This window comes from Pseudorca crassidens, chromosome 3 (assembly GCF_039906515.1).
Source record: "Pseudorca crassidens isolate mPseCra1 chromosome 3, mPseCra1.hap1, whole genome shotgun sequence".
NCBI lineage: Eukaryota > Metazoa > Chordata > Mammalia > Artiodactyla > Delphinidae > Pseudorca > Pseudorca crassidens.
Window position 1 is genome coordinate 111,857,063 of NC_090298.1, and position 14,642 is coordinate 111,871,704.

The 14,642-nt window shown below is 43.7% G+C and overlaps 1 protein-coding gene across 1 annotated transcript; it reads right to left on the minus strand.

Annotated features, from left to right (window-relative positions):
* Positions 1–819: 819 nt before the first annotated feature.
* Positions 820–13,986, minus strand: CDKN2AIPNL (CDKN2A interacting protein N-terminal like). Its single transcript, XM_067731762.1, has 3 exons — positions 13,705–13,986; positions 12,290–12,389; positions 820–7,536 (listed from the first exon to the last, which is right to left on the minus strand). The coding sequence occupies exons 1-3, from the start codon at positions 13,941–13,943 to the stop codon at positions 7,525–7,527; spliced, it is 351 nt and encodes a 116-aa protein (XP_067587863.1). The 5' UTR covers positions 13,944–13,986; the 3' UTR covers positions 820–7,524.
* Between the last annotated feature and the right edge of the window lie 656 nt (positions 13,987–14,642).

Sequence of the window (14,642 nt, forward strand, 5' to 3'; positions counted from 1 at the left end):
ATTTACAAAGTCATGTCATGCAAAGAATGTTTGGTACAGCAAGAGGCTAGAACTAATTTATTTTGGTACAAATTTGGATTTATGTTAAAGATTAAGTGCATTTGTGATGTGCAATTCCTCTGTAACAGTACTTCTAACATAACTCTGTGCGAGGCACTATTCTAAGCACTTTAACATGATCACATTTCAAACTCAGAGTAATCTTATGAGGTGGGTACTACCATATTACAGATGAGGAAACTAGGTACAGATCAAGTAACTTTCTCAAGGTCAACCAGCCAGTATCTGATAGAGCTGGGATTTGAACCCAGGCAGTCTGGTCTTTTAGCCAATAACTATACTATCCCTTAAGAGATGTTAAGGGATTGAGTTTAGTTTTAAAATTCTACTGAACTTAAATATTCATCCCACTTTGTGAAAATATCATGTTGATTGAGTTTTATATAGACTTGTATCTATCCAGTGAAGAGGTTTTCACCATTTTCCACTTTTTTTTTGTAATGTAAACAAGTAAAATCTGGATATAGGAACACTCTGATCTCTGATAGAAAGCACTCTTGACTTATACACCAGTTTTTTTCCCCTTCCTAGAAATATCCTTGAGTCTGTACAGACACACACACACACCGCAAAATTTAAAAGTTCCATGAATATGAATAACTTCTGAAACTGATCTAAAAATTCTTCCTCATGTAGTGGAAGGTAGTGGAGAGGAAAGCTATTGAAGGTGGCTTATTTAGTAAGTCTGTTGTGTGCCCAGTAAACGAGGTACCTGTCTTAATTTATTCATTTAGTACTCTTGATTGATTGATTGATTGATTGCGGTACACGGGCCTCTCACTGTTGTGGCCTCTCCCGTTGCGGAGCACTGGACGCGCAGGCTCAGCGGCCATGGCTCACGGGCCCAGCCGCTCCGCGGCATGTGGGATCTTCCTGGACCGGGGCACGAACCCGTGTCCCCTGCATCGATCGGCAGGCAGACTCTCAACCACTGCGCCACCAGGGAAGCCCCATTTAGTACTCTTTTAAAAGACAGAAGCCTGGGGCTCAAAAACAATTTAGAGTTATGTCTAAGGTAACCAATTCTCCCAGGTTTTAAGAGAGATCAAGTTTTTAGGTCTTGGTGTTATTACAATTCCTTTCTAGTGCATTCAGCAATGCAGAGTCCCAAAGGAATCTGGTATGTGGGGATTATGTATGTAAACAGAAAAGTCCATAGGTGGAAAGCTATTAAAGGTAAATGAAATTGTCCATAGGACAGGGGCCTTGTGCAAAGATGGTACTTCAGTTCCCATCTAGCTGGGGAAAAACTAAACTGTTGTCTGATATGGGCAAATTCTAGTTATCTTGTTCTAATATATGATATAGAGCACAAAGATATATTAGAAACACACACACAGATGTGTGTGCTGTTTTTTCAGTAATTTCTCCCCACCATCACTACAGGTTTTTAAAACAACTTTGTCAATAATAACCTGAGGTTTTTTAAGTTTTCTGTTCATTGCATGGACTAGGGCTTTCTTTTAGATGGGCCCAAAAGATGAACGAGGTGCACCCTATACAAAACTCTCTTAGTTCAGCAACATTAGTTCCTTGCTGGTTGAAATCAAGAGCCCTGGAAGGAAAAGCTCCAAGTTTCCCCTTTGGCATATGGAGGACTCAGACTTGGGCTAGAAGCCTGCATGGACTGTCAGGAACTCTGCCGTTGACTTAGTGCTAAAGCTTGGCCACAAGATGCTTTTGTTTACCATTGACTTCTGGAATCATATATTTGGAAAGACTCTAAATATAGAGTGTACTTTGCTGAGTAAAAGCAAGTAACCTTTTAGCTGGTTAGGTCTTTTTGTGGTGATGGTCTTCGTTTGGTTACAAGTGTGATGCTTCTGTAGTCCTTTGGGGGGATATTAGAGCTGACCTCAGGCACCATCAACCTGAATCATTTAGTTGTCATTCTTCCTGGAATGCAGGAGGGCTTTTGTGGTGTCTTGAGGGCTGCCAAAGTGCAAATGTAAGCACACTTAAGGCAGAACTCTTAATGCTGCTTCCTGTCTGAAGCCCTCTTCCCTTCCCCCTTTACAAACAAGGCCTTGTGCCAAGAATACTGTAGCCCACCAGCTAAATTGGACTAGCAGCACTCTTGAACAGAAGAATGTCAAACGCCGAGAGGTTTGCAGCTCTTTGGCTGGCATCTGCATAAAGTCATTCTACAAAACTTGAGTTGGGAGCTTTTATGTTTTATGTTTTTGTGTTGGTGCTAGTAGAAAGACAACAGGAACAGGAAGCTTCTTGTTCTTATAACCGTCCTGAGCAGAGAATAGAAAAGAATCCAGAGACTTTAGCTCATGGCTTCAGCTTCAGCTAAAGGCCTAGAATATCGCCTCCAAAGAAAATCTAGATTAGTGACCTTGCTGTATTGTAGTGGGCCTCAGCTATAGGACTGTACCTGCATGAACACATTAAGACTGTGGTTTCAGGTGGAGACTCCCTGGAACATCCGCTGGAAAGCTGCCTTTAGAATGAAGACTGTCAATCCCAGAGGTGGGTACAAGAGATCTCTCGCAAGCCAGAAAGATCAGCGAGGGCAGTACTGAGGCCTGGTGGTAAGTTGATACCATCTGTTAGGGAGAAGGTTTCCGTCCTAGCTTTCGTTAGCCCTTACACATTGGTTCTTTGGCAGGGGCTGGGTATTGTGCACAGAGCAGCTTGAGAACAGACTACAGTCACCATGGCACCCTCTCAAGACCTAAGTTTGAGGGATCAGGCTGTAAGAGCAACAATATAAGTACCAAAGATTGGAGCCAAACACTGGGAACTGCTTTCCAGATAGCCTCTGGCAGTATATGCACAGGCGTAGGGAGGAGGCCAACAGGACAGCAGTGGACCTCCAAGGGTCCAAGCTCTGAATCCTCTGGGGACACTTTTTAATTAGCGGCTTTGTTTTTTGTTATAAAAGTAGAACCTAGTCATAATAAATTTGGTAAGCACAAAGGCAGAAGGAAGCATGAGTCATTCTCACCACCTGAGAAGTTGAGAACAGCTGGTTTAAGGGGAAGTGAGGACTGTAGGTGTTGGTCCAAGCCCAAATGTTTCCAATAGTCTGGGGCCCAAAATTCACACCCAAAGTGATAAAGAATCCAGTCAGTTTACAGTATGAGACTCCAGGGCAAGCTTTCTGCCAGGCAGCTACGCTGTTCATGGAGAAAGGAGCATACCCACAGCCTTTGCAAGCCCCAGACCCCTAAAGGTAGGGATTCCAAGGCTGGCCACATGCTGACCCCTTTCCCCATCCTGCTTCTGCCCCCTGTCCAAAACAGCCTGGCATTTAATTTGTGCTGCATTGTTCAGTGCCTGCTGCCATTTGTTCTGTCAACATAACTACTGATACGTTGGCACCTAATGGGTGCCAAGCTGCATGTTAGGTCCACCCTTTTGCAGCTTTGGGAATGGAGACTGGTCTGGTGGGGTGATTATGGGTGGTCATTTTTATTTTATGTAAATTTTAGTTGAAACATTTCATATCTTCCCAGCGTGGCCTCAAACGGAAAGTAGGGCAGAAATGAAGCAGTTCACTAAGTGCCAGGTACTTATACAGACATTGGTTTTTCTACGGAATCCTCCAATAAAGTAGGAATCATCCACACAGTGCAGATCCCTACACTGAGGAACTCAAGAGGAAGGAATTACTACCAGTTCACAACTACTGGGGATGATTCAACATTCTTAATAAGAGAAAATGCCGAAGGGAAGGAAAAATGCAGCCCTAACAGCATGAGATTTTGGTGCTAGCATTCACAGCAAAGCAAGGGCTTTAATCACTAGGCCCATGCAGTTCAAGGTTGACCTTACTGTTAATTGCCCCTCCACTAAAGCAGGGGTGGACCAAGAGCTGCCTCAGGGAACTTGCCTGGTGGTCTAGCGGTTAAGAATCCGCCTTGCAATGCAGGAGACGCGGGATTGATCCCTGGTCAGGGAACCAAGATCCCACATGCTGCAGGGCAGCTAAGCCTACGCGCTGCAACCATTGAGCTTGCGTGCAGCAACTAAGACCCAACACAGCCAAAAATAAGATGTTTTTTTTTAAAAAAAAAGACCCGCCTCAGGCCCCTAGCAGCTTCTTTCTCCTAGGCAAGTAAGTTGAAGGGCCATATTCAAGGGTATTTTTGGTTCACTGGCTTTTTTTTTTTTTTTAACTAGGCTGGGAAAGGAGGATGGGACTTGGGCTGTGACTACCTGGATTATGTTCTAAAGAGGTATCCTTGTCTGACAGCACTATCAAGGAAAAAAGCTCTGGTTCACATGCCCAGGTCTAGAACAGGTAGGAATTAGCTCCTTTCTAATAGGAGCTTAAGAGTCTCAACTTTTACTTTCTGTTTGATTTCCGAGGGAATCTGTTCAGGTGATGAAGTCTTTGTTACCCCACCTCCTCAGCTGGTACTCTTGTCTGTGAGCAAGGCTTCAGGCCCACCTCCATCTCTGATAGGAGCACATGCAAAGGACTGTGCCTCTACTGCTGGCGGTGTGAAAAAAAACCTTCCAAACCAAAATGAGAAAGGCAGTCAATACTACCACCCCTTGCCCTGGGTGTTATAACTTAGAAGGGACAGAGTAAACTTTGGGAAAGAAATTAGCAGGCTTGCTTTTCATTTAAATAAATAGGGTCTCTGGCTATTTATTTTAATGAAAAGCCAGGCGAGGTTCTCTTTCTTAAGAGGGAGAGGGAGAGCATGCATTTATTTGTTGAAGGAAGCAATTTCCATACGACCACCAACCTGTTTAAGTTCTAAAATTCTCTCCTCTTAAGGATTATGTTTACTCTTATTCCTACAGAACTGAAAGGTATCCCTAAACTAGTCAAGAATGATAGCCAGGACTAGATGACAAGATAACTAGATGACAGGCCTCAGACCCCAGAAGTTGACAGTCTCCTTCCAGACATAAGGGTACCCAGGCAGAGACTTTAGAGCTGGACAGCTGGGAAACACAAGTCACCTGATGGTTAGGGTATATATATCTCATGTCAGATACAACAATTTGTATTTTCACTGCCACTTAGTACAGATAGCAAAGCAACAGAGGATGGGCAGTGATAGTTAATGTGATTCCTCCCAGTGCCCACAGAATAGGTAAGCCACAGGTCCAAGTGGATCCTGGAAAAGTTCAGAGGGAATCCTTTCCTTTGCAAAGGTAGAGAGTATTGATCGGGTGGGCCACAGACTCTGAGGAATGTTTCAAAAAGCAACTTTCTGGATAACATGAAAGGGCATCACTATTAACTGAGAACCCTAAACTGTACTGTTAGTATAGGTCACCCAAACACAGGTCTGAAATGCACAGGGCCATTTATATGTAAATTGTTTTCAATAAATATGTACAGGATCTGCAGTTGGTTGAATCCATGGGTTGTTCAAGGATCAACAGTACTTGCTTCTCAAAAGGTCTTGAGACTTATGTCTTTTAATAGATAAGATCCTCTCCTAGTCATTACTTGCAGTAATACTTTATTTACCACATCCCTTCCTGTGATCTCACTTGATCCTCACCCCATCTTGGGGAGGGCTGTATATATGAAGAGACCAGTAGCTTGCAGCTTAAATCTGGTGTGAGCTCCAGTTTCAGATCTAAGAGAGGGCCATTTTACTTGCACAAGGAGTGCTGCAATGCAAATTTTAGATTTCTATGCCACTTTCCACTCCAAAAAAACAAAGGATAAAATTCTAAAATACTGATTAATTTTATAGGTGAGATAGCCACAGAGGTTGTGAAGGTAAGATGAAAAACAGGCAGCTTATCCTGGGAAGAGTAATGGGATCCTGAAACAGAAAAAGGATATTAAGTGAAAACTAAGGGAGTCTCAATGAAGTGTGGACATTAGTTAATAGTGTATCAATATTGGTTCATTAATTATAACAAATGTACCATACTAATGTAAGATGCTAGTAATAGGGGAAACTGTGCAGAGTATATGGGAACTCTGAACTATCTTTGCAGACTTCCTGTAAATCTAGAATTGTTCTAAAATAAAAGCTTATTTTTAAAAAGTTTTAAAAAAAAGCGCAGCTTAAACTGAGGAAATAGAGAAAACCCACTAGAAAATGGCACCAGAAAATTTGATTAACTAGAGAAGTCTTCAAAAACTATATAAAGACTTTGCAATGGATATGTTCCTGATAGGACATTTTATTTTATATCTTATAGAGAGGCCAAGTCTCACTGAGCACCGTGCTTGGCCCTCTAACATCTTAATCCTTGCCATAGGTCTTTGTGGTAGGTATTTCTATGATCTTAATTTTCCAGGGAAGGCCACAGGAGAAAAGTGGCCTGTCAGAGGTCCTGAGGTCTTCACTTGGCCCATCCTAGTGGTCACTACAGATTAGAGCTAGAAGCTGCACAGAGATGTGGTATGCTGTTTGGCCTTAACCGTGAGCCATGGGTGAGAGTCATCCTACTTCTCTGCTCCCAGACACCACGCTCCCACAGTTGCTCTCCTCTTCAGCACTTCAGTGACCTGAGTTTACCAGTAGATTAAGCTAAGGCTGGTCCACTGTTGTATTCTGCCACCCTGTCCCGTACAGTGATAAGTGAATCCTGCTGTGACTGTTACATTGTTGCCCCCCAAATGAAGTCCCTCTCTGTATTTATGCCTGGAGATAAGTACTTAAGAGTGGGTACTAAATAAGAAAGAGGAACAGGGAGGGGGTAAGAAACATACATCAACTGAAAGGGGGAAATTAATAAAACCAGAATTTCAGAGCAAAGCAGCACTGCACTAATAAGCAAGTATTTCTTGAGGGACTTTGTACAAGGCAAAATTCCTCAAGCCTAGAATACCGAAGCCTCAGGCTCCCTGCAGAAAAAGAGAATATGGGCTTTATTCAGCGGCCTGGAAGGCTTTGTAGAGAACCTACAATCAACTGGCTGCCTGGAACAAGCTGTGGAATCTTGTGTCAATGAGTTTTAAAATAAGGCTTTTTTATAGGCTGCCTCTTCCCATGAGCTGGTAGATACCTGAAGCCTATGATTTGATTTTCACTCAACTCTTTAAAAAAAAGATGAAGTGTGTGTGGCAATAGGGTACATGGATGGTGTAAACTTCAGGTAGAAATAAGGGATATGGTTTACCTCAGTCGGCAGGGAAAAAAGACCATAAAGCAGAATCACACATAAAGGTACGTTGTTGAAAAATCCGAAGTGTAAAATTCACTACCTGCCATTATTACATCAACATTAAAAAAAAAATAGGCATTTATAACATTTTGACCAACATTCAAAACCTGAAAATAAAAAAGAGGGCATGATTTATAAATACATAAATATCCATGCATACTTTTACAATGATAGCTACTAGAAGAATGAGAACTTTTAAAACGCCAATCTAGACAAGATTCCCTTTCATTCCAATTGCCTCTTTCCTACATGTTGTTAATATCAAGAGTCTTAAGAGAGCTGCTGAGGTCAATGTCATATTCATTCCAGCCTCCTTTCCAAGCCTGTAACTAATGATGAAAATGTGATGAATCTTCTGCCTTAGCTTTGATGCTAGGAAAAAAAGAAAAAGTTAGTAACCATGTAGTCTTACATACAGAAAATTCAGCAAAACACTGACCATACTATCCATTAGGAAGCCAGAGTCTAATTTTTTTGTCTTGTCACTTGTGATCTATAAATGTTCACAATTTAAAGTGATAACAGAAATACTTAAAAAATAACTTTTTCCATGGCATGCTCTGCAGTGAAGGCTTCTAAAAACAGAATCACATAAACACTTATTGTTCTAAATTAAAATCAGTTGAATCCAGATAGTAATTTACAACATTTCACATTGAGTCAGGATATTTAGGAGATGTGAAGGTTATAGGTTTCTGGATTTCACACTGTTAGAAACTACAGAAACTGCATGTCTTCTAAAAGTGGTGAACTGAAGCAGATATATTCTTTCTGGGTACTCTCTAGCACCATTGGTAAATTTAAACTTGGCTTTAGACAACTTTTAAGCAGGGTGCAAAGAAATTATTTTGTCTGTCACCTTCTATTTGAATGGATTTCCTTAACATTTAGCAGTGCAAGTGAATCAGTCTGAGACTCTTTTTAGTAAGCAGAGTTTTCAAGGTATGACCTATTTCCTAGCTTAAGCCTGTCACTCCAGTCTTTGAGAAGTGAAGCGAAATTCCTCAGCAAAAGCAAAATATAAGAGGGCTTTCTCTTTTTAGGAGAATGCAGTATCACCTAAAGAAACCATCTTTAGTCCAAAAGGAAAGAGAATCCCCTAAGCCATCTCTCAAATTTCCCATAGGATAGACCAAGGCTATAGCAGAAGAGTTGCCACTGGCTTTGGCTGCTGCAAGTATGGTCTTTGACTCAAGGTGCTGGCAGGTGATTCACTCAGCCTGGGCACCAGGGAACAGACTGGCCTGTGGGCTCAGACAGAGCTTTTCTGGCTTCTTCTATTTCTGTGGATAAAGGGAAAAGAAAGGTAGCTCCATGGAGCATTTATCTTAGGATACAAGACAAAACCTGACTTAACTAATCTGATAAGCTGAAAAAAAGTTTTTTTAAATACTCACAAATAGTTGCCATCTTATTAGAATCACATCTCTTTCCGCCAATGGAGTGGCTGCTCCATTACTTTAGAGCTTGCCAAGACCATATATAATGCACAAAAAACCTCTTGAAAGGCAGGCACACTTGTGTTTCCAACTTCTTTCACATTTCATATTTAGTCACTTTCCATACTGCCACTTTCCCTCTTGGACAAAAATGTTCTTAGGGGGGACTTCCCTGGTGGCACAGTGGTTAAGAATCCGCCTGCCAATGCAGGGGACCCAGCTTCCAGCCCTGGTCTGGGAAGATCCCACATGCTGCGGAGCAACTAAGCCCATGCGCCACAACTACTAAGCCTGCAGTCTAGAGCCCGTGTGCCACAACTACTGAAGCCTGTGCGCCTAGAGCCCGTGCTCTGCAAAACAAGCCGCCGCAATTAGAAGCCCACGCACCACAATGGAGAGTAGCCTCTGCTTGCCGCAACTAGAGAAAGCCTGCGCGCGGCAACGAAGACTCAACGCAGCCAAAAATAAATAAAAATAAATTTATTAAAAAAAAATGTTTTTAGGAAAAATGAAGTAATTAAGTGGACAGATTTTTTGAGCCAATAATGATAACTTCTTAGTAAATCACTCCTCTTCTTAAGACAATGCCTTGGAAATATAAACTCTGACAGTCTTAGTAATAACATCATTCCTGAGTGAGCTGCTGCTCTTTGTTAATTATTGGTCATTAATGGGTAAAGCTGGTTGGTTAATCACAAAGTCTGCTAGTAGGTACCTAGGGAGGGCTCTTAGATAACTGAGACTGTTCAGTGTATTTGTCTGAATCCCCCTTTTTCAAAAAAAAACCATACACTGCAAATATCTGACAAATACCACCTGTCAGAGACCAATGCTCATTTCTTTTCTCAGATTCCACATCCCCCTTCCCCTGCCAAAAAAAAGTTGGACAGACCACAGAGGTGTACTGGCCTTAAAACTGCAGAATAACCATAAAGTATTTTTAAAATCTTACTTTAAAGAACTTATGTCCCTAAGTTATCTTCACTATTCAGTCTCAGGATACCAATAATGCCAGGCGATTCATTTCCACTTGCTAGCTAGCTTCAAAACCCAACTAAAATAATTTTAGAGCTAAGGATCAAAGAACTATAACTGACCTTTTCAGGTGCATGGCTCAACATCAAAGTTTTTTTGTTTTTGTTTTTTGTTTCTGGCCTGGCAATGTTGCTTAATGTTTGCCAGCCTCTATCTATTACATGCAAAAACCTCAGGCAAGAAGACAAAAAAAAAACTGCTGCAAAGCTCCCAGGGCTCTCTTTCCAGTGGGCTCTCAGGGTAGCCTTCAAAAGAGAAGGGATCGGGGCTTCCCTGGTGGTGCAGTGGTTGAGAGTGCGCCTGCCGATGCAGGGGACATGGGTTCGTGCCCCGGTCCGGGAAGATCCCACATGCCGCGGAGCCGCTGGGCCCGTGAGCCATGGCCGCTGGGCCTGCGCGTCCGGAGCTTGTGCTCCGTAGCGGGAGAGGCCACAACAGTGAGAGGCCCAAGTACAGCAAAAAAAAAAAAAAAAAAAGAGAGAAGGGATCAACTTAGCTTCATTTTCAGTGACATCAACAGTCTAAAACTTGGTTACTAAGAAAACATAAGTCTTATTTGAAGGAAGTTCAAACATATATAATCAACAAGCGCTATAGAAATACAGGCTCCCTGTAGGCTTCTTCCAGGTAGCCAGGTGCCAATCATTAATTAGTCTGATGGCAGAACTGGTTTCAGGAATGCCAAAGTTCATTTCTGAGGACTCTTCTCTGGAGACTGACACTGTGCAATTAAAGTGTCAAAAATGAACATCCCAGGACAGGGCTCCCTATATTTCTGAGGTTCAAGACCCCTTTACAATGTTTATAACAGTTTAGAAACTCAACACACATACATATGCTTCTTCACACTAGCCTATGGATAATGTTAGGGACATGCATATTAATTACAAAACCTCCTTAGTCTCTTCTGGAGTCTGAAGCCCAAATATCGTGAAGTGTTCTGACCTCTAATATCCCAGTATGACTGGAAAGAGAGAAGTATAACAAAATTTATGTGAAAATGGATCTTACGGAGAGCAGAATACCTCTTAAGACCAAAAGGCCAAGGAAAGAATCGGCCATGAGCAGTCAGGAAGTAAAGGCTCATCCTATTCCCTGCCTGCCCTGACGAATGGGGGGCAATCAGGTGGCTGGAAATTATCTAGACGCCCCATGCCTGGGCCCCAGGAACCTCACCGCTAGGATACTGAAGGACTTCCTAGAGGTTTTTTAAAAATATTATATAAGAGAATCCAAAAAGTCACAAACTCCCAATTCACAACGGCTCCCAGGCTACAAACAACAGCCTTGTTAACAGATTTTAAAAACAAAACAGGCCCTTGAACACAACCTGAACTTTTGATTCCAGGTTCAATTAAAAAACAATACTTTTTTAAAGAAAAATATCTGAAATCATGCGGGGTGTGCTGTTTGGGGCTGAAGTACTTTCTGGGCAGCTGAGGATTTGATTAGCTCCTGACACTCACACTAAAGGGAACCTTTTTTTTTTTTTTTTTTTTTTTACGGTACGCGGGCCTCTCACTGTTGTGGTCTCTCCCATTGCGGAGCACAGGCTCCGGACGCGCAGGCTCAGCGGCCATGGCTCGCGGGCCCAGCCGCTCCGCGGCATGTGGGATCCTCCCGGACCGGGGCACGAACCCGTGTCCCCTGCATCGGCAGGCGGACTCTCAACCACTGCGTCACCAGGGAAGCCCTAAAGGGAACCTTTTTATATGCCCAGCTTCCCAAAAAAAAAGAACCAACTAGGGTGAAGCAAGGGCTTACCTATGTTTCTGACAATAGAACTATAAGAGAGGCCAGCAGTCTTTACTCTTTTGCTTTGGTCAATTTTGTAAGCATTTTCTGAGCATCTTCTCTGGATTATGCCTATACTAGGTTTTGGAATTAGAAGGACTAATATCTTAAGCACCATCTCTTCCCTCAAGAAGCTTACAATCTGCTCTTAAAAAGGTCTGGGTAAAGTGCTAAAGAAATAAACTATGGGAGATGAGGAAGCAATTAATTTTGTTGCCTGAGGAGACCAGGGCAAATGAGAAAAACCATATCTTGGGAGATTGTGAAAAGCAGTTGGGACGCCCAGCCCCATCCTCTGAGCTTCCTTCTGCCACACTCTCCATGGCCCCAGCCAAAGGACCCAGATTCAAGGCTTGACAGGCAGCAGCTCACCATGTAAAAAATCCACAGCCTCAGATCAGAACAAGCCTGGCAGAATAGGGAAAAGCTATGACGATATTACTCCATCTACATTTCCATCAGCAAGTCAGAGGGTCCAAACAGGTCTGGTGGGGTCCTCAACGACTGGGGTAAGGTTGAGTTAATGTTACCAACAAGATTTTTTAATAAGTGGGAAACTGTAGCACTCTAACCAACATTTTCTTAAAATTCAAGCAAAAAGCTCAAAACAGAATTTTCCTAAAGGAACTGAAGAGGTTGAGTTTATGTGTTACTCTACCAACAATGCATAATTTATCTACTGAGTTGTTCTCTAGTTATGAAAAGGCTTATACCAATTACAGAGAAATAAAATGAAAGGGCTTAGATTGGGGTAGTAAACAAGAGCATTCAGAAAACAATATACTCTAATACATCATCATAAAGGCAGGGGCCGTTAGCTCTATACCATTTCAAATGCACTTGGAAATCCTGTTTACCTTTTTCATTAATTGACTTCTGTTAGTAAATTGTGGCAGGTCTTCCACTTCAATCCCATCAGCCATTTCCATCACCTTGTCTAAAAGGTCTTTGTTGTAACTGCACGATAAAAAGTAGTAAGATAAAAACCGTGGAAGAATTATTGTCACTGTGGGCTAAAAAGAAATTGCAGGTAGCTGGACTATAAACTCAACTCTCAGAGGAACGATTTGATACTACTGGGGAAACTGATAATGTTCAGCATCAAGTCAGAAAACAGTTCTTGCGCATGTGGATACAGAAGCAGCACTAGGGATGCCAATGGAGCAGGTGTTTTAAGATTTACAAAACAAACAAGACTTACAAAAATAGGGGCAGTGTACCTCTGGCAGTATATATTCACGGATATGATATGAGGGCCAAAATTCTTTTTTATTTTTTTGAACATGTGGAGTATTGGTCTAACGGAATAACATTATTTGTTCATTTGTCCAATTTTCTGACATTTGCCTAATCTTGGATCCTGTTAACCAGAATTTACTAGAGGAACCTGGAAGTCAGAGAAAAGGGAGGGATACAGCAGGCACTGCTTCCCCATATCCAGTTCTAATAACTCCCCAAATCTGAAAAAACCACCAAGCAGCTTAGGGCTGGAGGGACCATGTGACCAGACAGCCATAAGGAGCACAGAAACCAGGACTAAGCCAAGTCATCTGGTTATCCTAACACAATTTCAGGAAATGCTAAATAAAAGGATGTGGGAGCCTCAAGATTTGCCACCTTCTTCATGGAGTGGCAGAGGGAGCGCCATTTCAAAAAGTCCCTTGAAGGCATTTGTTATTTTGATAAAAGGAAAGGCAGAGAGGCAAAGACTGCTTCTTGCTACAGGGTCCAGCAGACTAGGACATGGGGAGAAAAAGACAAGGGCCGCAGACTACATCCTGCCATAAATGGTAAAATCCACCAATCCTGCTAGATGCTGCATGACCTTAGGTATGTCTCTTTCCCTCTCTCAGCTTCGAAGATGTAAACTGGAGGTCTGAGTTTCTGTCCCTGCACGTTTGCCATGTGGAAGAAAGGAGCTAATGAGCTTAAAATGCCCTCTGCAAAGGTGACAGTTTGAAGTAATAATAATAATATAAATAACAATGGCAAATCGAACGCCTAGCATGTATAGAGCTCTTGAGAGATGACAGCCTGTGCTAAGTGCTTTTCACCCTTTAAGACTGTAGTCATCACGACTAATTTTCCAGATGAGGAAACTAAAGCTCAGAGAGATTAAGTATCTTTCCAAAGGATTGGCTAGGATGGAAACCTGCCTTAGGCCTTTCTAGTACAGTTGGAGTTTGGGGGCAGGGTCAGCCTTGGGCAGGGGTCAGCCCTGGGGGAGGGCTGCGGATCGGGACAGGGTCAGCCAGCCGCCAGGGGTCCGCACCTGCAACCCAGGAAGAGGTGATTGGCCCAGACCATGGAGAGGGACAGCAGCTGGTCCAGGCGGCCGCCGCCGTCTGGCGGGTCGCGGTAATCAGGCAGGTGGCGCAGGATGAATTCCATGCGGGCCTTCCATTGCTTCTCGCTCTCCGAGTAGGAGCGGAACTGCTCAGCGAAGTCGGTCGCCTGCCGCACACCAGAAACCAGCTCCTCCACAGCTGCACCCGCCTCGCCACCCACCATGGCGCCCTCCGCCGCTGAGGGCCGGACCCGCCCACCGCCTTCCGTACACGCACTGCGCCACCTCCCCGCAGCTAGAGGGGCCGCAGCTGCGAGCGACTGCTCAAGAAGACTGGTCTGGAGCGCCCTCGGCGGGCGCGGCGGCCTCACCCGGCCCGGCCCCTCAGACTTCTGCAGCTGCGGCGGCCCCCGGAGTGGGTCTACCCCGGGGCCTCAGGGGCAGTTCTCGGCCCACCCCGCGGGGAACCAGTAGGGAAACCGAGGCCCTCCCAAGCACGGAGTAAGGGCGGCCCTCTCCAATTCGGCAGCCGGATGCCAGCCAGGACTGTACTGTGTCCTTGGCCTGGGAATTCCCCGGGCACCCGGCCCGCAGACCGATGCCCCCAGTTCTGAGGACGTATAGGTGTAGCTGCTCTGGATCTACTTTTATCGATTCCCAGAGGTCTCGACACTCCACCCAGGTTGCGGCCCGTCTTCCTGGAGCCAGTAATCCATCCAACTGAATACCTGCCAGACCCTTTGCTACGTGCTGGAGATGCAGTGAGAGCAAATTCAGAGCGCTGCTCTAATGAACTTTACAGTCGTGAATACTTAATTGCTCAAGGGTAACTTTTCAAAGTTGACAACTTTTAATAAAGGCCCTGAGTGCTAGGACCATGAATAAGCAAGAGACCTGATCCAGACTTGGAGGTCAGGGAAATG